Source organism: Quercus robur, chromosome 11 (genome assembly GCF_932294415.1).
Source record: "Quercus robur chromosome 11, dhQueRobu3.1, whole genome shotgun sequence".
NCBI lineage: Eukaryota > Viridiplantae > Streptophyta > Magnoliopsida > Fagales > Fagaceae > Quercus > Quercus robur.
Window position 1 is genome coordinate 28,841,099 of NC_065544.1, and position 24,314 is coordinate 28,865,412.

Here is a 24,314-nt window from a genome sequence, read left to right on the forward strand (position 1 = left end):
GTTTTTTTTTTTTTTTTTTAGTACATTCCAAGTGGGGAATGGGGGGAATTGAACCGAGTTGACCTAGAGATTATTGGCGCGTTTGTGTTAATATGACCTATAGTTACATCATCATTATGTCATTGAACTTCAGAATACTCCCATAAGATGTTGAAATTGAACAGATCTCTCTGAATTTGACAATGATAAAATGGTTTACAATTTCCCTTTGTACATTTCATCTATCTATAAACACAATATAAAATTTGGTCCATAAAGATCATAACTTTATGTGAGACTACTACCATACAACTTTGAACAATACTATGCAGAGTGTTTCCATCGGAGACGTCCCGGGTTCAAATCCCCCACCCCCAACTATCGAATTATCAATATAGGTTTGCAGAGTTGATGAAACTCAAACAAAACAAAACTAGAGATTACAAAAGCAGTTTCTACCATTCAGAAATTAGATAACCAAAGCTAAATATATAAAATTTTATCAATATATAAACAATTATTTTTTTATCTAATCCAATCACTATTAAAATCTGGGAAAATCCCATCCAAAATTTGAGATTACAAGAAGAACCAACAAAATGAACTCAAAATTGAAATAAAAACACATAATTGAGAATTTAAGATAACAAAAGCGACTAGTTTTTCTTCTTGTTGCCAAGCAAATCATCAGGAACAACCTTGAGGAGGTTCTTATGCTTAGACTTAGCGATCTTCTTCAAGGTCTTGGGATTGGTAATCTTCTGAAGCTTGGTACCAGACCTAAGAATGTTCTCCTTCTTCTTCTTCTCGCGCTCCTCTCTCTTCTTCCTCTTCTCCACCTTGTTCTGCCTTATCGTCTCCTTCAGCTCCGTCACTCTCTCCTTGTACGCCTTCTTTATCTCCTTCTCCTTCCGCCTCTCCTCGAAGTTCGACCCCTTCCTCACCTGAGTCGCCGACGCCCTGTGCTTCCTCGTCTGCTTCCATTTCCGGCCGGAGACTCTCCCGGAGATCACGCCGTCGTAGCTCGGCTTCCCGATGATTGGCTTGTCAGGATTCTCCTCCGACGCCACCGCCGATCGCTTCGCCACTGGCTGAGATGCCTCGTCGATCTCCATCGAGGCGGAGGCGGAGGTGTAGTGAGCTTCCGCTTCCTCTCGCTTTCGCTTGTAGGTCTTGCCGCCGAAACCTTCGTCGAGGCCACGGAAATCGAGCGTGCACGCCATGGTCGATTGACTCGCGACGCGAGCTACACAAAGAAGTTGGGGTTTTAGGGTTTTGTGAGACACAACAGAAAGAGGCGTTTTTTAATGTTATATTTATTTAGACCAGGTAACGGGTCTGGTAGATTGGTTCGGATCGGAAACGGGTTGTCATAAAAGGGTTAGAAAGCCTATGACCCGTTTGCATCAATTAAAACAGAATAGAAAAATGTATCAATTTTAAGCATTCAATTTTCCACAAGATATTTATAGTTTTGTTAGTCGTGATGTTCCTATTACTTGAGAATAATATTTTTCAGTTTTTTCCTAAATAAATTTTTTTTTTTTTTTAAACTCTCAAAATCACTCACATAAGTAAAGTTAAAAATGTGTAAATTTACAAAATTACTACAATAACTGTATAAATTTATATTGACACTATTCACTTTACATATAGTTTTTTTTTTTTTAATGTATCCCGAAACTGAAGGAAGAGAGTGGATGATGGTTATTGCCTGTGAAAGAAAGAGAAACTATTTAAAAAATCAAGAAAATTTGATATTTTAATGTAATATTATAGTATAAAATAGATAATTTGATGTGAGGTATTTGAAAAATTGAGTATGTAAAATTTAAAAAGTAGGTTATTATGTCAAAATAGACCGATTTTTTTACAAAAGCTGATATGAATGCTCCAAGTCCCTAACCCTTACTTTTTTGGATCGATTTAGCATTAGATTGGCCCGCATAAAGAGGAATTTTCTAGTTATACAAAATTTGACTTGACAAACGGGTCAGGTCATCGTCACAAAACCTATGACCCTTAAGGTTGACCTGTATTTTTTGCATTTAAAAAATCTTTTAAAAATAAAAATTTTAAAAATATATATATACGTAAATTCTTAAGGGATTTGTGTAAATTCTTAAGGGATATATATATATATATATATAATTCGATAGATGGGGTGGGGAGATTTATATCTTGATGTCTCTATTGAAAACATTGTTCTTCCTCCAAAACACACAACAATGGGAAAAAAGAAGTTTCTACACATTAAAGGGAGATAACTCCTAATAAACACGTCCTCTTGTGCTTCGCCAGGAGATATGGGATTTCATGAATTGTATATCCCATTTTTGAGTCTTTATATTGTGAAGGATTAGTGGGAGAAACAATCTTGGAGTCCCACTCGCCTGGGAAAGATATGTACTTATATTGAGTGATCTTCATTCAATGTGTAGAGACTTTTTCTCTACTGTTGTGTGTTTTGAGAGGGAGAGGTGGGAGAGCAAACTCATGAGGGGTATAGATGCTTTCAATGTGCTCAATCACCATTGGTGGAAGTGGGAACAACTTTCTTGAGAAAGCTTAGATTAGAAAGTTAGACTCCATTTGTTATATTTTGGTACACGAAAAGTGAAAACATGGGTATTATAGTGGAGTCGTTAATAATTTTATTTGGCACACGAAATCAAAGATGAATGTCAATAAGTTTTTTTTTTTTTTTTTTTTGAGTCAAAACCTATAGATTTAAAAAGGCCAAAAACTTCAATCACAACAATCCCTCACTTTCCCTGATGAATGATGAGTGAAGTTTCCTTCACTTTTCCAGATGAATGATGAGTGGCTTTTCCTTTTATAAACATACTAGATGACCATTATGTTCAATGGGAATGAAATTATAAACATTTTATTCATGTATTGTGGAGAGAAATCAGAATTACTAGCATGGGCATAATACCCAACTACTCCGAGTGGCAAATTGTTCTCCCACACTCATTCTTTTACAATCAGTGTGAAATAACTGATACGTGAATAAAAATATAAAATAGAATGTTTCAATATGCTCAATCACCATTGAGGGATTCCCAAAGTACCCAAAAAAAAATAGAAAACACAAAAGAAAAATACTACTTCCCACAAAATCAGAAAAAGAAAAACATTGAAAACCAATTGCTTCAAAATTAATCTCTAAACCAAACCTTCTTAACGTTGACACTATGATTCAAAAAAAGAAACCTGACTAACGCAAAAGACTACTACTATCCACAAGATCAGAAAAAGAACATTGAAACAAGAAAAAATAACAATCCAACCTGAAGTCCTGCAATTGCTTGAAATTAAATTCAATCCCTGGACCAAATCTTCTTGGCTTGAAAACTTCCAAGAGTAAAAGAAATATGCAAGTTTTGGCAAAAATTGTAAAAATAGTTGCGGTATCACACTTTACTTAGTAACGTTAGGTACACAAAAAATAACACAATTTTTATCACAATTAACCACGTGACAGACTGTGAGCAATGAAAATATATACACACCATTTGATATCTACTATTCACAACTCGGTTGGAAATCCCATCAGAAATTTATAGTGTGTGCTTACGTGGCATCGCAATGTCTTGAAAATTTACAAAGCACCCTCATTTGACAAATTTAATGTCAGAAATACCCCTTACTGTGAGTCTGTGACCCAATCCCTAAAACTTTCGTCAGAGTACCAAAACACTGCTCCTCTATCATCTCTCTCCTCTCTGTGTTTCGATACTCTCAGTCTCTAAAAGATCCTCCAAGGTCAGTACTTTGAATTATATATGTTCGATTCTATGCATTTATGTAAATGGGTTTGTTTTATTTTGTTCATGCTTGAGCTCTATCTTGATATTAAGCTTTTCCAGCTTCAGATCTTAGGACTCTTAGAAAAGTTGCTTCTTCTTTGTTACTAAATTTCCTCTTTCACTTCTTTTGTTCTTTTTATATCTGGGTTATTCTCAACATTAACTTAATTTCAATTTTAGCTTAACTCTGTTCTTTACTTTACTTTTGTTTTTATTTTTATGTTTTATAAACTTTTCATTTGTTTTTTGGGATTGGTTACAAATTTTAGTTGAGAAAAATGTTTTTTTTTTTAATAAATAAATAATAATAATAATAAAAATTGGGTCAATGGCAGGAAATGAAATCCCATAGGACATTGTTGATGAAAAAAAAACAAGAACAGCAATAATTATAGTAACAGTAAGATTGATTTAGCTGCAAAGCAAAGTGACTTTAATAGAATCTTTTTTCTCTTTTTTTTTTTTTTTTCTAATATATTGTAAATAGCATTTTTTTTTTTTTTAATGATATTCTGGTAGGTGAAACATAACAGTAATTTGAGGAAGGAAGATGCTTTTGATTTCAACAAATTGTGCTTTAGAGAAGGGGTGAAATATTTAACGTGGATGCAACTTTCTTGTAATAGTGGCGTTACTCTTGCAATTGGATTTGATTTTTCAGTAGGATGAACCCCTCTATTTGATGCTATGCTTTTTCTATTTTGCTGAAAACAATTAAAATAATAATTAAAAAATTACTGTTCACGCACGGGTTACTGTTCATGGCCTAAATGCACTGTTCATATCCCATGAACAGTGCAAGAGGCGCTGATTCCCAAAAAAAAAAAAAAAAAAAACGCACAAGAATAATCTGAATCCAAATGCATACTTACTGTCTTTAATATTTCTATTGAATATGTACTAGTGTAATGAACTTTTAAGCATCTCTTCTTTTGCATGGAGCTCATCTAACTATGATATATATATATATATATATAGGCACACACAAATTTTCTTGCAGTCTCCAATTTTTGTTACCCATTATGGAATCTTCCCTTGTACTGACATAATGCCTTTTTTTTCTTTTTTTTTCAAAGCAGCTGGTTATTTACTTTAAAAGAAAATGAAATAAAAATTATTATATGGTTCTTGTAACTTGGACAACTTATATAACATTTCTGATCCATTGATTTTACCTGATTAAGATCCTCTAGAGCTTTTAGGGTAACAGTCCAGCATAAAGTTTCTAAAATCCTATCCATTCATTTTAAATGAGTGGATTGAATTTTGTCACGTAATAAACAATTTAAATAGATACAAAAATGGTAATATTCCATGTTTGTTTAAATGTTGATGTGGCAAAATCCAATCTGGATAGGATTTTAGGAATTCCATAGTGAGGTTACCCTAAGAACTATAGACTATCCTAATCCAGTTTTACTAATTTGAACTTCATGTCATTTTCCATGTGAATAATCACTGTAGTTTTTGACTCTCAAAAGAGTGGGATGTGTCACCTCATTTCACACATATCATGATGATATTCAGCTAAAGCTCCTCAGATTTTTTTTTCCCCATTTTAATGAACCTACTTGGCATTCAATATGAAAATACAGAAAATTACATTTATGCTTGTGCAAATAGGAGCATGCCTAATGATACGGGGAATATTCATCAGTCTACATTGGCAGAATTACTTATATATGTGTGTATGAGCATGCCTATGTTTGTATCAATACATGTAGGTTTCTGTGGTGTTACTTTATTTGGGAAGCCATTGTCATTGTTTTTATTGTGATTAACGGTAATCACTTAGTAAATATTGCTTTCTTCCTTGAATGAAATTAATTTTTCCCTTTGTAAGATTGTAAACATAGCCCCTCGGCTTCTTGCAGACATTTTTTCTGATGAGAAAAACTGTTTCTGAGTTTCCAAGTCAGAAGTATGCATATATTGCAAAGATGATGCTTTTCATAACTTCTTTGCCTTTTTGGGAAGCAAAATGTTGGAAGAGTTGATCATATACATTGAAAAATTGGATTTCTGAGTTAGTATTTCTTACCACATGGAGGACCACTCTTTTGTTGTTGGTCAAGAGTTTCCTGATGTCAAATCTTTCCGGAATGCAATTAAAGAAGCTGCAATTGCACAACACTTTGAGCTACGTATTATAAAAAGTGACCTGATCCGTTACTTTGCAAAGTGTGCTGCCGAGGGTTGTCCATGGCGCATCCGTGCAGTTAAGCTTCCTAATGCCCCTACTTTCACGATAAGAAGCCTTGAAGGGATACATACCTGTGGGAGAAATGCACAAAACGGGCACCATCAGGCTTCTGTAGATTGGATTGTGAGTTTTATAGAGGAACGACTTCGGGATAACATTAATTATAAACCAAAGGATATACTGCACGACATTCATAAACAATATGGGATCACCATACCATATAAGCAAGCTTGGCGAGCAAAAGAACGGGGGCTTGCAGCAATTTATGGCTCTTCTGAAGAAGGATATTGCCTACTTCCTTCATATTGTGAGCAAATAAGAAAGACTAACCCTGGGAGCATTGCAGAGGTGTTTACCGCAGGTGCTGATAACCGGTTCCAGCGGCTTTTTGTTTCATTTTATGCATCCATATATGGGTTCCTGAATGGGTGCTTGCCTATCGTGGGGCTTGGTGCTATCCAGCTTAAGAGCAAATACCTGGGCACCTTGCTTTCTGCAACTTCGTTTGATGCTGATGGTGGGTTATTTCCACTTGCATTTGGTGTTGTTGATGTAGAAAATGATGAGAGTTGGATGTGGTTTTTGTCAGAGTTGCATAAAGCACTGGAGATGAACAGTGAAAATATATTGCAGCTCACATTTTTATCAAATGGACAAAAGGGCATTGTAGATGCAGTAAGAAGGAAATTCCCAAATTCTTGTCATGCATTTTGTATGCGCTTCTTGAGTGAAAGCGTTGGCAGAGAGTTTAAGAACTCAAGGCTTGTTCATCTTCTGTGGAAAGCTGCATATGCCACCACCAGCATTGTTTTCAAACAAAAAATGGCTGAAATCGAGGAGATTTCTCCTGAAGCTGCTAAGTGGATGCAACAGTTTCCTCCTTCACACTGGGCATTAGTATACTTTGAAGGAACTCGGTACGGTCACCTCTCTTCAAATTTAGAAGAGTTTAATAGATGGATTCTGGAAGCTCGAGAGTTGCCCATAATCCAGGTTATTGAGCAGATTCAAAGTAAATTGATGACTGAGTTTGAAGATCGACGCTTAAAGAGCAGTTCTTGGTTTTCTGTACTTGCCCCATCTGCTGAGAAGCGTATGATAGAAGCTGTAGACTGTGCTTCTACATATCAAGTCCTTCGATCAGATGAAGTAGAATTTGAGGTTATATCTGCAGATCGATCAGACATTGTGAATATTGGGATCCATTATTGTTCATGTCGTGATTGGCAGCTTCATGGAATACCTTGCTCACATGCCGTTGCAGCTCTCATCTCCTGTCGAAAGGATATATATGCCTTTACAGAGAAGTGTTTTACTGTTGCTAGTTACCGCGAGACATATGCGGAGGGGATACACCCTATCCCTGGAAGACTTGAATGGAGAAGGGGAGATGTGGCTCCCATGGATGATGACCCTCAAGTTGTGAGGCCACCAAAGTTTCGTCGACCACCAGGACGCCCTGAAAATAAACGAATCTGTGTAGAGGACCTTAATCGTGAGAAACATACTGTGCATTGCAGTCGGTGTAATCAAACTGGACATTACAAGACAACTTGCAAAGCAGAGATTATGAATAGTATTGAACAGTTTTAGGTGACTAATTTTGTACTTTGTAGATCACCATGTATTCTCAAGTAGTGTAGTGTTGCTGTATGTAGGCCATACTTATATGTCAGGTCATGTAAAATATAGATCTCATAGTATTTCCGAATGTATGATAAATGCTATGACTTTTGAGGAAAGGTAGATAGTTCATTGTCATATTTAGATGCTCAAAAAATTTCAGTTTCATTCTAGAATTCCATTTACGTGTACCTTCATTCCATGCCTTTTACAGGAGGAAGCACAATCGTATAGCCAACCTATCTCGTAGATGGAGGTCAGTAGATAATGGTCTTCTCCTCTCCTCTTCTTTCACTGTCTCAAACATACCTAGCAGTTACATTGTTCTTTCAAATACTAGGATGTTTGCAAGCATGAACTTATGCTTTTTATTGGAAATGTGTGAAACAAAACCTGTGGAGGTAAAGCCCGCATGAATGATACAAGAAGTTTAATGAGCTTTTTAGCTGCCAAGATAACAAAATAAATTGAGTTGAAGACGGAGGAGCAGCTTTACCTTTAAAATCAAAATCTTTCTTTCTCCTCAAATGTTTTTGGTGATAGGAAGAAAAATGTATAGCTACTGCCAATGTTATACAAAAATCTTACAAAATAACTTTACAATGAATTTAATTAGCGCCATATTAATAACATAAAAAATAAATGTTCAACAACAATCACAAGTTTAATATGTTAAAAACAATTTTATCATTTTTATGCCAGAGAAACTCATATGTGATACAGGCCATGCTAAAAGTCGAAGCACCAGAACTACATCCTTCATTTATAGCAAGGAAACAAAGGCTTTCCAAGATCTCTGTAATCAACGTGGTTGCGTGGGCCGTGGGAGCTCTTTTCTTTTATGGCAACGGAGATTTATACATACAATGCCTCTTGCGAAGTATAGGTGTAGCATCTTCTACTACAATAGATGAATATAGCCCACGGTTTGTCACTTGCAATTTTAGAGCCAGTTAGCATCTTAGGGCTACCCCCATGAGAGCTCGTGATAATCCATGAGAGCTCAAGTTCAAAACCTCTTGGCAGCATCTTGAGACTACCCCTATAGGATTCCTCCTTATATTATTCTGAATACATATGAGACGGGGGGACTGCATACACCCAAAGGAATAATTAGATATTCGAAGAGGATTGAATACCCTCGTTTGTCAAAAAATAAAAAATAAAAACAATACAATTTTAGAGTCAACAACATTTAGTGCAGTTCCACCAAAGAAAGATGGATAAGAGTTAGCTCTAGTGCACTGGAGCTAACATGATATGGGCACCTGGCAAAAATCGAATACATGTCTGTATCATGTCGGCTACAATGCACTGGAGCACTAAAGCTAAACCGTGTCCAAGAAAGATAGCATTGAAAGACAACTTCCAATACTAAGTTATAGGTTAAGATTCTTTAAAGTTCTCAAGATGAGTAAAATTTATAAAATCTTATTCATTTATATGAAATTAGTGAATTAATTTTACCATGTCACTATCATCTAAACAAATACTATGGACTGACACAATTTTAGCATGTATTTTAAATTTTTGATGATGTAACAAAATCCAATCCTTTCATTTTGTAACAAATGAATAAGATTTTAATAACTCCACAAATTAGATTACCCTATAAACTCTAGAGGATCTTAGATGTACTCCACAAATTAGATTACTCTATAAACTCTAGAGGATCTTAGATGTCAAATACATTGATCAAAGTCAACGATGGCATTGAAGCACATCACCACGATGGCATAGAATCACATCACCAGAGACATTACCAATATTACATCACCGAAACTGAAGAAGAGCCATTCAGGGACGCAGTGATTGAATTTTACTCTTGAAATGGGCAGGCTTCACCGAAGATTTGTAGTAGCTGGTCATCTTCACCAAAATCTAGAATCAAAGAACCTCTCTGAACACCTTGCTAAACTACCAAACAACAGACTTTAATTCATGGCAAAAACAAAGGAATTGGAATACATGGCCTTTGGCCAAAATTGACTTCTACCACTATTATATATGAATATACCACTGTTTCAAAAATATGTAAAGATCTACCATGTTTTGGTACTTGAGTTTGGGAAAATCGAGTTCTAAATGGTACTTGAGTTCCATGAACTCGAGTTCTTTTAAAAAATAGACTTCAAAATAGCTAAAAAATATTTTATGGAACTTGAGTTCCATGAACTCAAGTATCAAAAAAGTGATACATTGCTACTTATTTGTTTCTAAAACAGTGGTAGATTTCTGTATATTTTGCCTAAAGGTGCTATAGTGCCATTTTTGTCGATAGCTCAATGCTTCAAGGCTCCAGCTTAATAATTTCTATTTCAATTATTTTTCTTGTCCTAGAAGTGTTTTTGGCTATTGATTGGATCTCCTATATTTTACTAACACAGATTTCTGACATTTGAACTGCACTCTTCTGGGACATTAGTAGGAAACTACAAAATATTACAACATCTGCTTTCAATTTAAAATAACAAATGAAAAGTAAACTCTATTTCTACAACTGACAAAATGATTTCACAATTTAAAAATACAAATCCAAATAATGAAATGCACTAATGTCGTACAATTGCAGAAATCGAAGCAACTGGAGGCAGATGTGTCATTTTCTGCTCCAAAGAAGAGGCAGCAGAACAAGTTGGATCCATGGTTCACTTGTATAGCTGCTTGAATCTTTTACAAGCCTCCAAAACGTTTTTCCTGTGACCAAAGGCACTTACCCTGATGAACCCATCACCAGCAGGTCCAAAACCACTGCCTGGAGTGGTGACAACATGAGTTTTCTCCAGAATCTCACTGAATACATCCCATGAATTTCTGCCAGGGAAGTGAACCCACACATATGGCGCATTCTTCCCACCATACACTTTAAAACCAAGTGAATCAAATGTCTCCACTATTATATTAGTATTTTCTTTGTAGAAACCGACCACATCACGCATTGCCTGCAAAAGTATAAATCAATAGATCTTATTATAACCAGAATAGGTAACGTTTTTCTGTCTGTTTGGCTAGTAAAGAGTAATGTCAAAAACAATATTAAACTGCATAATTTTTACCATTAAATAAATAAAAATAATAATAATAAAGTAAACAAATAAAGAACTATAATTTTTTAATCTCCTATAATTTTACCAAGAGAACAGGATATATGATGATAAAGGTTCCTTAAAAAAAAAAACTATTCAGTAACCCCAGCGATACACCTTAAGGTTTATCAAAAAAAATGTTTATATACAATAAATATTTTAAAAAGTAAAAGCCAGATCAGAGAATTTGTAGAAAAGAGATACATTATTAAATTGCAATTTGTTTAGAGAAGACCAAACATAATTAAATTAGAATTAGTTTCTTGTTAGGTTGCTTTATTCTAATAAAACAACAAATTCTAATTGGTTTCAAAAATAATAACGTTGACATGGAAAAGTCAAAAACTGTTAAAAACTAATGTAGCAGCACTGGAGGAAGTTCAAAAAAAAGAGTCTGAATGCTTCCAGTTTTCTATTATATCATTAGATATATAGGTAACCAATCAGTGAAAATGAGACTACAAAACAGACCTTAAGGCCCTCTGGTGAAAGGCAAGCCAGACCACCAGCTTGGGCAATGTTGGATGCACCATTGAAGCTAGTACAGACAATACGGTTGAAGTCCTTGGCTACAGGAAATCCATCTGAAAATAGCAGTATCTTTGGAACTACAGTCCAACCAAGACGAACTCCAGTGAAACCAGCATACTTGCTAAATGATGATGTCTCAATTGCAACCTGCAACACAATATTTAAACATAGAAATTATATATTTATGAACATTTCTGTCCACAACACTGAAAGGTGGAAATATAGGTCAACCTATCCCTAACCATAACGTAAGCACCCTCCTTTTGCCCAAATCACAAATCATTGATACCAACAAAAATATAAAATGACAGCTGCAGCTGGGTACGGTTGATATCAGTTTGGTTTGGTCAGTGTGAAGGGGAACTTTAATCCTGAACCAAGGGCCTCGGTTTTGCTCTTGGCAACCAAAGCCAGCTGATACACCCACAGAACTGCACTATACCAACTGAGCACGCAATGGTTTGGTGCAATTGGTTTTTTCCCCCCTTAACAAAAAAATAAATATTAATAATAAAAATAAAAATAAAACCCTCAACATCTATGTTCTTAGCAATCAAACAAAATAAAAATCAAGCAAAAACATCACATTTAAACAGATCAGAGGGGGGGAAAAAACCCAAAACCAAATTAAATGAATGGCAAAGCTCAAAATAGAACCTATAAAATTAAAGGAAAGAGGAAGGGATCCACCTGATTCATGGAGGAGGAAGAAAAAAACCATCCGACGTTAAGGAAGGTTGATTAGGAGGAACTGTTCAGCATATATCGATTAGTAGAGAGGGAGGTATGGGAACTCCACATTCATGACAAGGATGATATGCATGGAGGAGCCACTGAGGCCCATGTCACCATCTAGGTTGCACGGACACGCCATTTTTGGCGTCGTGTCGGTGTCGGACACGTGTCGGACACCGGAACGGGTACGACTCGCCGGATTCCGGTGTCCGGCGAGTGTCTCTTTTTTTTTTTTTTCGCTTCTCCGACACGCCGCCGACACGGCTCCGACGCGGCTCCGACACGCTAGCAGTGAAAAAAAGAAAAGAAAAATCACAGATGTCTGACCTCTGACCTCTGCCCGCTGCTGCTGCCGCTGCCCTCCGTCGCTTGCCGGAGCTAGATCGGGCCGATCGGCGAGCTCCTCCTCTCTCCTTCTTCTTCTTCTTCTTCTTCTTCTTCTTTTTCTTTTTCTTTGCTCTCTCACCCAGATGCCTTCTTCTTCTTCCTCTGCTTCATTTACGTTTTCTTTTTCTTTTTCGTTCATTTTAACTTTTCTAATATTTTTTTATATTTCCTCTTTGTTTTGTGGGTCTTCTGCCAACCCCACGTGAAAGCCAGTTTCAAACATTCAATTTCAAATTTTAACTATTGAGTACCATATGTCAGTCATGATTTCTTTGATATGCCATTGGTCCAAAAGAAAATAATTTATATTATTATTTTGACTATTATTTTTAGTATTAGTATTAGTATTTAAACGTAACATATTTAAATTTTTGATTTGTACTCTAAATATTTTATGTGTATTATAGAACTATTTTTGGTGTTAGTTTACTTATTTATAATTCCTATATAATTTAAATTCTAGACATAAACGTATTTTATGTCTAAAAATATTAAAAAATATCCTAAATATAAAATTTAATTAATTATTTAACTGCCGTGTCCCCGCCGTGTCGTGTCCTTATTTTTCAAAAATTGCCGTATCCTCGTGTCCGTGTCCGTGTCGTGTCCGTGTCCGTATCCGTGTCCGTGCAACATACTCACCATATGAGATGAGAATTTAGGCAGAGTGGAGTGAAGATGAGAGATGAGTTGGGGGGAGGGGGCAACTGAAGAACAGACGAGGAGAGAATGCATTTATGGTTTAGGGTTATATAGAAGATCTAAAACGGTGTTTTTTTTTTTTTTTTGTGAAAGGAAAATAAATGCAGAAATGAGCTTGATGTGGCTTGAACTTGGGACAAAGGTTTGAAGTTACAGACTGGAATAAGTTTTTAGTTAGGACAATTTCTGCAAAGAATAGCTCTCAGATACAGGTCTGGCATAATGTACCTTTTTTTCTCACATAGGTGTCCAATGCTCTATCAACACCTGAGTAATCCCCCACTTGTGCAGTACCCCCATTTCACACACACTAGGTAAATCAGGGAGAATCACTAACCGAAACCCAAGGTGTTGGTAAAATACGTAAACTCAGGACCTCATGTATCACATGGAGCTTAGGAACGACTAGACTAATTTCTTGGAGTTGTCTAGTATAATATACTAGAAATGAGGAGATAAATGCCAAACGTCTTATGACTCAATGAGATTGCCATATCCTCCCATTATGGAGAACATGAGTTGAAATCACCCCACTTGTTGCAAGCAGAGGAAAAAAAAAAGGAGATGCATCAGCTACCCCATGAAAAGGAAACATTTTGAGGTGCCATAAGGCACAAATCCCTTGGAATTGTCTAGCATAATGTACTTGAAAGGAGGAGATGAAAATTGGTGACAATGCATCATCTGCCTTCATGCAAAGGACACATTTTGAGATGCTATACCTATATGACACAGATTTATTTTTTAACATGAGGTCATTTTAGAGAAAGTTATAGCAATCAACACCACTGATAATCAAAGCAAAAGTAGCAGAATGCAAGACATCAAATCTAAAATATGGCTTCTAAATCAGGATAAATTGAAATTTTTGAAACTTTTTGAGAGAATTGATCTTCTGAGCTATATTCAGGTGGTATATGGTGGATAGACTAGACCCTAGCAAGTGAAATGTGGGAAGTGGTAATGAGTTATTTTCACCCAAAAAAAAAAAGAGTTCATACTTCCTCCAACAGAATGGTAAGCACGAGCCAGATAGCAAGTTTAGTACTAGCAATTCTTAAAAATGGCCTCATGCTCAATAAGAAATATGCTTAAATTGGCCTTTGGAGCAAGTGGCACCTCCCCCACCCACAAGCATAGAGCAGTAAGTAACCCCCCAGGTGCGAGTCTTTCCCTAGAAAAGAAAAATAAATAAAAAGAAATAAGTTAAATGCTATGAAAAATATATTAAAATCTGAGTTGGGACAAATTGGGGAATTTGTCTACATGTGGGGTGGGTTTATTTGTGGATTTTGGAATTAGAGTTGTTGAAGAAAGGGTTATGATGTTGTGTTAGAAATTAGAAGGCAGTTTGATGAGTAATTTGATGGCTATTTATTAAAAGAAAGTACATGGGAATTTAGGGTTTTGATGGGTAAAACCGTAAAAAGAAAGGACTTGATTGGGGTTGCAAGGAAGAAGGAAAAGAGTGAATTTTATGGCGTTCAGGGGCTGTATGAACAGTATTCGTGAACAGTACAACAAGAAAGAGATGAATAAGAAAAGAGAGAAGAGAAAAGGTAAAAATAACCCTAAAAGACTCATGCCTATACCTTTAAAGCCACATGCCTTTTACTTCAACTGGAATTAGACCCCTTAAAACAATTCTCAAATAGGCAAATTTACAAAGTAATAGCAAATTAGTCCTCCAAGACTACATCAAAATCATTCAAAAGTTCATTTCAAAGATGTCCAAACATACCCTCGACATAAAAATAATTCTCTTATAAGTATGGATTTTGAACTTCACAAAGAAAATATTTTCCAAATTACATAACCATAACCTAAGAAGCTTCCAAAAGTGTCTTTATGGTTATAGGAAGACAAAATGAAACAAAATCAATTTAATAGAGATTAAATTTGTCAATTATGAGGGAGGAAAGTACACCCAGCCATATTTTCTAGGACACATTATTGATCTCATTCATCTGAAATCACACAGCATCTCTCAGTGTTGACCAATGCAATAACAAGGATAAAATTAGCAAAACAAAAACAAAATTAGCATCCAAGGGCAGATTTGCTGAGAAAAAATCTAAAAACAATTCCAAAGTTACCTCTTTGGCTCCAGGAATTTCATAGATGGAGCGGGGGTTGTCCTCGGACGTATACATGGCATAGGCAGAATCATAGACTATGATTGACCCATTTTGCTTAGCAAACTTTACCAGCTGGGTCAGTTGCTCCCTGGTTGCAGCAGCACCAGTAGGATTGTTTGGTGAACAGAAAAATATGATATCTGTTCGAGGAACAGTTGATAAATCAGGAAAGAAGCCATTCTCTGGAGTACACTTCATATATTCAATCCTCTGAAACTTCTGGACATCCTTCTGAAACTGTCCAGTCTGGCCTATGATAACACTTGAGTCCACATAAGCCTGCAGTTTCATCCATTTCTAGTAAGAAATTGATCCTGCACACCTTTAAAAGCTTAATCACTCAAAAGACACCCCAGGTAGCTAATACCTTATCTAACAGACCAGCCCAATGAGAAAATCATTGTTTTTCTATTTTTCTGAAAGCAGTGTGGATTGTCAATATGGTGAGAAATTATGACTTAAGTGGTAGGACTGCCTAAACAACAACCAAAGTAATTGTCGAAATTCAAAGGTAGCCCAAATAAAATAAACCAGATGTTAGATCTACAATACTTCTTGACTGTAAGTGAATCACCAGGCATAATCCTTATTAGTGTAGTCAAAGGTAAGCTGGGTGCTTGCCCAGGCGCTCAAGCAAAGGCAAGGAGCCACTAAGATGCCTCTGAAGGCCTGAGGAAAGGCACCTTTAGTGAGGTACCTTTAAAGCCTAGTGAGCACTTGAAACAATCTATAACGTACTTGAGGTAAAAGCCTCAATGAAATTCAGCCAAAGACCAGAGAGAGACAGCAGTCCTGCAATTATGTATTTTAATTAAAGTTTATGGCTCTCCCCATCCTCTCTCTCCCTGTCCTCATCAATTTAGAAATAGATTTTTATTTTTATTTTTATTGGTAACGTACACAGATACACCAAATGGGACTTGAACCCATGACCTCAGCCTCCACCTAGACTTTATAAGGGGAGGAGGTGCTAGTTGAACTAGAGGCTAGAGCTCATTGTTTTTGCTTTAAAGTTTCAATCATATAAAATTTTTAACCTTGATATTTGCTCTTTTTCTCATACATAAGCTTGTTTTAAAGCCTAATCTTGGATTACCTAAAAGTCTCCTACCAATTTGAAAAATTCAAACTCTGCCTAATAAGCATTAGATACATATGATATGAGTTCATTATAGGTACAATACTTATATTTAGAATTTGGCACCTCATTACACTTGGGTTAGCGCCTCTTTGGTGCCTCAAGCCTCAGGCTATACAAGGACTTGGCCCCTTTAAGTCATTCATCCTCATATTATCTAAAAACTAACTTCCCAAGTGAACCTTGTTTTATCCAGCTACAAAATTCTACATTAAAATAAATAAATAAATAAAACAAAAACAACTTCAATAGCGAATGATTAGTGTAACTTGATCCTAACCCTATATATCATATGAAAATAGAAAATTTAAGAAGAAAATGGAAAATGACAAGTCAAATGCAACTGACTAAACAAAATTTCTTTTATTTTGTAGAATAGTGAATTACCGGGTATGATGGGTCTTGCACTGCCATTGTAACATTAGCCCCAAAAAGAACCTGCAAGTGTAGAAAGAAAGCAAATTCAGATGGTGTTGAATAATACATTATTGATAATGATACAAATGATCACTAAGTACAATAACCAAGTATAACCCATCAATGGTAAATAAAAGCACCTCTCACATGCAAACAAATATAAACACAGGCAAAGATTAATGTAAGGAATTTAAAACCAAAATGTGAAAAATTAACCAAACCTGAAGGCGGGAAATATCAGATTTTGCACCATCTGAGACAAATATGTCATCTTGTGTTACAGTAAGACCGTTATAAAATGTTGAACAAATTGCAGCTCTCAGAGCCTGTACCAATCAGCAATAATTTTAGTCTACAGATATCATGAACTTTATCGTCACGAGGAAGTGAAAAATCTCAATGAAATCTCATATTAATAATAAATAAATAAGAGGCTTCCATTCTTTGGCTTTGCTAATCTGTTCTTAGTTCTGTCTGGAGTCTATGTTTGATCAAATCAGATTTGAACCTAAAGGAGGGGTGTGTTAGTTCAAGAGCCAAAATCTAAATTTCAGCCAAACCTTGATCATCAGCATCAATCCCGATGTTTTGATAGGTCAAAAAAGTATGTGTAGCATGTTTATGAAACCATTTTAGCCATTTGGTTTATTGAGAATACACCAACAATTAGAAGCACTCAAAAAATCCAGCCATTAGAAAATGGACCGGTCACAAAAACTTTCTAAAGAGATCACATAAGTTACATTTAAAATTATACATTTGAACTCTAGATCCATTGCTTATATTATGCATACTGTCCATGTATGTTTCAAGCACATTTTATGCCATATGAACATGCAAGGGTAACTCTACATCTTCAGGACACATTAGAGACAATCTGTTCGACATTTGTAATAGAAGTATCTAAAATTAACAGGGAAGTTCAACTCCATGAAACAGTCAAGTAGGAATCAAGAATGCCACATACTTTTTCACCCTGCTCATCTCCATAACCACTGTAACCCTCTAGTGTTGACAATTCATGTGCTCTCTGCCAAAGTAAAAACAATTTGAATCAATGATAAAACAAACAAGGGGTCTGCTCAATCGTAAACCATATAAGATATCGAACCGTGCTAAAATATCATCAAAACATAAGAAACCATATGATAGTTTTAATTATGTCAATCAAATAGCAATCCTAAAAATGCTGTTTGGGTTAGTGCTTGAGCAAGAATTCTGTGAGTCGTAGAAAATAAAAGGCCAAGTCAACAATTATAAGGAAGAGAGATCCATCTTCACAAAACTATCAAGCATCTCTGCATGAAGAGATTTCCTTAAAGAAAAGAAAAAAAAAATAAAGTAAAACCAGAAGCATGAAAAAAACAAAGACAACAGCATCCAATGATGTAAAAAATGCCTCTAGCTATTCCATGATATGGCACCTTCAGTGCTCCAATTTCAACCTCAATACAAGCAAGGGCCCTAATTGAGTCCAAACTGAAGATTGTAATTAAGTTGTGGATTGGAGATGTCAGATGCCCGATAAAATTATTCTTTTTAATGATTATAATCAAATTGACCCCAACTTAGAGACAACCAATCTGGATGGAGCATGATGTCTGAAGAGGCAATGCAATGCCTTTAACCCCATAATAAGCAGTAGCCCCATTTACACAAGAGCCTTAAACCTAGCTCAGATAAATGGTACAGAACCACACTTGTTTTCAAGGTCACTTTTCAAAAAGCATCCCAAAGAAATCCATACTTGACACCTATGAAAGAGAGTAAAAGAGCAGCTCACAAATATAAATAAATAAATAAATATATATATATATATACATATAAAGGGACTTTGATACTTCATACCTAAACACGCAATCTTCTTGTTATTCACTGTGCACAATTATATGCCTAGTGAACAGCTTTATGACTATATTTCTTTTGTTAAGATAACAGGGATTAACTGTCAACAACCCAAATCTCAGGCTTTAGGTTTTATCCTCAAGGCTAGAAGCTTGACCAGAATCAACTTCTTAAAAAACTTCAAGAGAAACAAAAAAGTAGACTTGAAAATGGCAAGATATTTGAATAAACGCACTTGAAGAAAAACAAACAAATAAATAAATAAAACAAGAGGGGATAACAAACTCAAGACTTCATTTGGAAAAGGCAGCAATAAAAACACATTTAAGATCAAGAAGAGAAGAAAGTGTGTTTGATCAACATCGCCTTTTATCAACCATAGACCATTCCAAAGTTTGTCATCATAGATGCCCATGACACTTGAAATTTTCAATGCCTAGAATATAGAGTGATACATTCCTATGACCTGTACAAATATCAGTAGTAATGTAATGTGATAGGAACATTTAACAGAAACGATTATTCGCACTTTTTAACCCTTTGTACATTATGAATGTACGAATGCATATATATAGAAGAGATTGCCAACATGAGGCAGCATCCATATCATAATTTTTACTTGTGGAGATTTGGAAATTATGTTCCACTTAATCCCTATTTCATGGCCACATATATTTCCTGGCTATAGAATGGTAAACATTTTTCTTGCATTATATTTTCAATTTAGCTTTCAAAAAAATAATTTTATTGGCATGTTACACAGTACACACACAACCAGCTGGTTTTAAATTCACAAACCCACCCTCCACCTTGTGCTTATAAGGAGAGGATGTGCCATCTGGGCTAGTCTTCACTGGCTTTCACCAGATATATCTTCAGCCTAATTATAAAAACTGCTCAAATTGGCCACTTAAATCACCCTTCTACTTTTTACAAATATAAGCACTGTTTGAAATTGAAAAAATAATGTTCCTAAAAATTTCTTTTTTTTTTTAATACGAGTACAATGTTCATAAAAATTGTCACCAGAATGAATGTAAGATGCTCTCCTTTTTGTAACGTGAGACATGGCAAATGCAACAACAACCATATGGTGTGTTTCTAAACACACCATATGGTTGCAGGAAAAGGAAGTGAAACATGTCTAATTTTTATTTGTCCCAGAAGCCAGAAACTGCACTTTGATTTTGCATAACAAAGCTATATGGCCAAATTGGAATTGGCATCACTTTTTTCAAAACCTAGAACAAATATAAATTAAATTATTCAAAATTTCCAAACATTTTAAATCAGAAATTTCAGCATTTTTCTCTGTACATATTCTGAGCAATGAAGAACTGCAGAAACATCAAGAAATTAAAATTTTAAAAATTAAAATAAAATAAAAAATTCAAACATACCTTTGCCATTGCAGAAGTAATAACTTCCGGAATAGGCTCAGTAGTGTCACCAATTCCAAGGCTTATCACCTGTGCATCTGGGTACTTCAGCAAGTGTGCAGCCTTCCTCCTAGCAATCTATTTGCAAGAATTATAAGCACAATATAGGATTACTTATAAGTTTATTTAAAATAAAGATAATGAAAAAGATTTGTGGGTTGGGTAAGGTTGGGAGGCCAAGTATATACATACAAGAAACTGACAAAACAATATAACTAAGCAATATTATTTTCTCTATTTCATTGCCTTTCTTGGTCATTTTTTATATCAATAAAATGTAAAATGAAATTCCAATTCAGGGTGATAGAGACATCCAAAGCACCATTCTGCTTCACTTTCATAGGAACTCTGGTGCAACAGGCAATTATATTAAATTTCCATGAAAATATATCTAACAGAAAGAGATGGTGAAAAAGAATTTTTCAAAGTTTCACTTAAACAAATGCATTATTAGATGGAGATCTTGAACAGAGGAAGATACAGGAGGTGAGACTGGTTATATTTTTGGTAAACAATAGAAGACGTCATGGAAGAGACATAAATATATAGAGAGGAAACTATACTCCGACATCCAATCTTTATTCCTCTATTATTTTTATTTTTATTAATAAGCAACAAGTTTCCTAAAAAAAATTGAAAAAAAAAAAAAAAAAAAGGCTCAGTACACAGAAGGTATACTCAAATGTGTCAACCATGCAAAAATAAAAGAGCAACATAAACAAGAAAAATCTGAAAACTCCTAAATGAACACAGGAGAAAAATCTTGGATACTGGAAATCATAAGTCTATGGTCCTAAGAAACAAATGATTTACCGTAATATCAATCACAGGTCAAATAAATGATGTATACAGATCAACAACAATAGCATAACAACATAACAAGTAAGAGCACATGCCATCACAAACCTCTGGAAAAAGGTAACCCGCTTGAAGTTTGGCCATGTTTGCATTGCGAGAGACCTTTGTCGTGTAAGCTTCACAAAAAACAGCAAAGGTTTAACTTGTTTCCAAACCATGAAGTTTTAACACCATCAAATTACTGTCAATGATGCAAATATTCAGTTTTTTTTTTTTTAAGTGCAGGGAGTAAATTCCATTATACACATGGCCAAGAGCCTAGTGGCTCAATGGCATTGCCCGATTCTCTCCCAAGTATAGAACTTTGGTTTGAATACCCCCCCCCCCCCCCCACTTGCCGGAAGGAGAAAAAACAAATCATTAAACGCCTGTTCTCAAAACCACCACAAGACCACTGCCTATGCTCTGTAATGCACCAACCACTAACTATAAACAACATAAACCTTACGCACATAATGTAAATACAGGCATTGCCACACTAAACATATGATACCAGGGCTACTACCAAATCTTACTACAAGCTTACAACCTGATGTATCAACTTTTATACACAAAACAAAACAAAAAATAACTGATTAATGCTAGGAATACTACAAAATTTACAACATAAGTTTTACAAACTGACGTATCATCAATCACAAAAAATTAATTCAAACAGACATTTATGATGTGTTGAGGTGGCACCAATCACATTTACTCCCACATCATCGTAGGCTTTTTCGAGTAGATTTAATATTTTCCAAAATAATTATGAAATTTATTTACTACTAAGTTCCTGAAGAGGCACCATTCCTATAACTATAAGTTGCCAAGTCAGTTTGTCAAGAAAGTTATTATGTAGAACTAAAACTGTAGTCCGTTTAGCATTTTCCATGTTTCATGACCCACCACCATTCACATTCCAGCAACAATAACAACATCGGTGCCAGAACAAAGTAACATTTTATAAGCCTAACATTTTGAAGAACACAACACAACAAAAACTAATTCAAAATTAAGATTTGACATGAAGGCAATGAAAATGGTACCAGTCTGAGCCTCCTGAGGCACTGCCACACATTTACAAATACCGATTCTTTTTGCCGAAACCGAAACATTTTTACTTCTGCACAGCATCAAAAACCCACAAATATTCAATTAAAAAAAAAAAATCTAATCTTTTACACCCTAATAGTCATCATTTAAAAATCAGGGTATTATAAATATAAAAAGATTAGATCTTTCATTTTCCAGAGAACCAAACAGCGAAAAAAGAGAGAGAGGGAGAAGAATGGAGAAATGGGTACCTCGAATTAAAGCTGGAATGGGAAAGGAAAGCTGAAGAAGATGAAGAGATTGGAGATGAGAGTTGTTGCATTACAGACATATTTTCAGGTTAGAGAGATATGGGATTACGGTTTTTCTTTTTTGAAATGAAGAAATTTTTTTCTCTTTTCTTTCTTCTTTTTTTTGGAGACAAAATTAGTCAGGAGGAAAGTCCGATTTCCGAATAGAGGGTGTATAACAGTCAGTACAGTGTAAAACACAAACACAAGTCAAATGAAATCACAAACAAATGTTAATAGAACAGTAAAGCAGTAGAGAAGTCTCAGGTCAAAGCCGCCGCCAGCAGAAGCCCTACGGTAACCATGTTGCTGTTTATCAAATACTATTTTGCTGAAGCCCTACCTACTGGCTCTGTTTTTTTGACAAGGATTTTAGGCCAAAGTTTTTCCTAAAATAGTTTATTATACTATGTTTTAACTTTTAAGGTCATACGCTACTAAAACATTTTTAATAATATGCAACTTGCAAGAATCCAAGTCACTAATCACTATGGTTTGGTTTGGTGAACCTGATAATGTTTTTTTTTTTTTTTTTTTTTTTTTTTGGGTTGTGTAGGGACACGTTTTGCAATCAAAGCCCAAAGTATGTGGGATAATGACCCAATGAGCCTAATACAATAAATTTATAAAAAGTGGGTTAAAGAACTAGGTTCTAATGAATTTAACAACGGCTAGTATAGATGTAGAAGATGATTAAGTAAAAACAAGGAACATAGAGCTAAATGAATTCATTGTCTAAAGAGGTAAGTTTTCATATAAATCAATTAGACATGTTACAAGTGCAATTTAGATTGCTACAGTGTCTTTCTCTCTTTTTCCCCGGTCCTTTCCTCATGAAGGGTCTCTTACATTATATAACTCCCTTTAGACTATCTTGATCCTACACTTGTTGGTCATCTGAATCTTTATCTAAGTACTCGTCTCATCAGACACCCTCTTTGGCTTTCTATGAGTTGTGATAGCTAAGGCAGCACTGTTCAAAGGTATTCTTCACATAAATGTGTTCAGAAAAATAGCTGCAGTGCATTCAATGCGGTGGTAACAGTTTTTCCTTAAATATTTTTGGATTCCCATCTTTCTTGTACGTTTATGGCGCACGTCCCTATCATTAGAGTTTCCTGAAAAGTCACTCTGATCATTGGAATACATATTTGATCTATACTTATCGTATTCGAGTAGATATTCCTCCTCAGACAACCTTCCTATTTGTATCTTGCTCATTAAATCCTAAGCCTGAACCGTTCATTATCATTCGTTTCTCCTCGGACCACTCACGCTTTCAGTCAAGGCCCAAAACCCAATATATAATTTGGAGCCCTTAATCCTACAGGTTGGATTTGATATCTGTACTTATCTTTTTTTTTTTTTTTTGGAAACTTACTTATCTTTATTTCAAGCAGTCACATCAATAATAATAATAATAATGATATGATATGATAATAATAAGAGGTTGAGATAATGTAACCATTTGATAACTTTATTTGTATATTGATTATTCTATTGGTTAGCCTAAAACGTTTGTTACTATGGCTAGTTATCATAGATTTAGCCTTCATTTAGATACCAATAAAAAATGAAAATTATTTTACTATTTAATTTATTTTTATTACTATTTATGGATCTCACTATACTTTTTGGTACTATTCATGGACTCCACTATACTATTTCAGTTAACTTTTATCTTTATCTATAGTATTTTCAACAATAAATTTTCAGTTTTAACAAAATAAGCAGTATATAAACAGACCCTTAATGAGCACAGGGAGTATATTAGCGAAAAAAAATATAAACAATGATATATTATACTAGTAAGGGCTGCATGTGCAAGGCACGTGTTGCCCTTGAGTGAGAAAATTTAAAGTCTAATTTTTTTTTTTGGAAATAGTATTAAATCGTGTATTTAAATTTAAAATAGCTATTTAATATATGACTATATATTTAGTATGATAATTTCTTAGGAAAAGGTAATTGATATCAAATGATACCATGTTAACAATATCAAAATTCAATAAGTGTAAGACATATCAGTAAAAAATAACTAACCCACTAACAATTGAAAGAAATGTACTAGTAGCTAGTTATTTTTGCACACA

The 24,314-nt window shown here is 35.0% G+C and overlaps 3 protein-coding genes across 3 annotated transcripts; 1 reads left to right on the forward strand and 2 right to left on the reverse strand.

Moving 5' to 3' along the window:
- Positions 1–496: 496 nt before the first annotated feature.
- On the reverse strand, positions 497–1,280 carry LOC126706184 (protein pxr1). Its single transcript, XM_050405500.1, has one exon. It carries the CDS (start codon positions 1,200–1,202, stop codon positions 636–638), a length of 567 nt encoding a protein of 188 aa, XP_050261457.1. The 5' UTR covers positions 1,203–1,280; the 3' UTR covers positions 497–635.
- A 2,330-nt stretch (positions 1,281–3,610) lies between these two features.
- Positions 3,611–7,760, forward strand: LOC126705797 (uncharacterized). The gene is made up of 2 exons (XM_050405008.1): positions 3,611–3,750; positions 5,669–7,760. The coding sequence occupies exon 2, from the start codon at positions 5,839–5,841 to the stop codon at positions 7,588–7,590; it is 1,752 nt and encodes a 583-aa protein (XP_050260965.1). The 5' UTR covers positions 3,611–3,750; positions 5,669–5,838; the 3' UTR covers positions 7,591–7,760.
- Positions 7,761–10,060: 2,300 nt separating this feature from the next.
- Positions 10,061–22,607, reverse strand: LOC126705495 (LL-diaminopimelate aminotransferase, chloroplastic). Its single transcript, XM_050404546.1, has 10 exons — positions 22,183–22,607; positions 21,925–22,001; positions 20,945–21,012; positions 20,000–20,116; positions 17,722–17,784; positions 16,976–17,080; positions 16,725–16,775; positions 15,158–15,478; positions 11,178–11,384; positions 10,061–10,562 (listed from the first exon to the last, which is right to left on the reverse strand). Exons 1-10 carry the CDS (start codon positions 22,260–22,262, stop codon positions 10,269–10,271), a joined length of 1,383 nt encoding a protein of 460 aa, XP_050260503.1. The 5' UTR covers positions 22,263–22,607; the 3' UTR covers positions 10,061–10,268.
- Between the last annotated feature and the right edge of the window lie 1,707 nt (positions 22,608–24,314).

What these genes read in the sequence shown, in the direction of transcription:
- LOC126706184 (XM_050405500.1), bottom strand. Translation starts at nt 1,202, where the DNA reads ATGGCGTGCACGCTCGATTTCCGTGGCCTCGACGAAGGTTTCGGCGGC.
- LOC126705797 (XM_050405008.1), top strand. Translation starts at nt 5,839, where the DNA reads ATGGAGGACCACTCTTTTGTTGTTGGTCAAGAGTTTCCTGATGTCAAA.
- LOC126705495 (XM_050404546.1), bottom strand. Translation starts at nt 22,262, where the DNA reads ATGTCTGTAATGCAACAACTCTCATCTCCAATCTCTTCATCTTCTTCA. An exon ending in TTACTTCTGCAATGGCAAAG is followed by an intron (nt 17,785 to 19,999) that starts GTATGTTTGAAT and finishes TTACTTTGGCAG; the next exon opens with AGAGCACATGAATTGTCAAC. An exon ending in CTGATATTTCCCGCCTTCAG is followed by an intron (nt 16,776 to 16,975) that starts GTTTGGTTAATT and finishes CTACACTTGCAG; the next exon opens with GTTCTTTTTGGGGCTAATGT.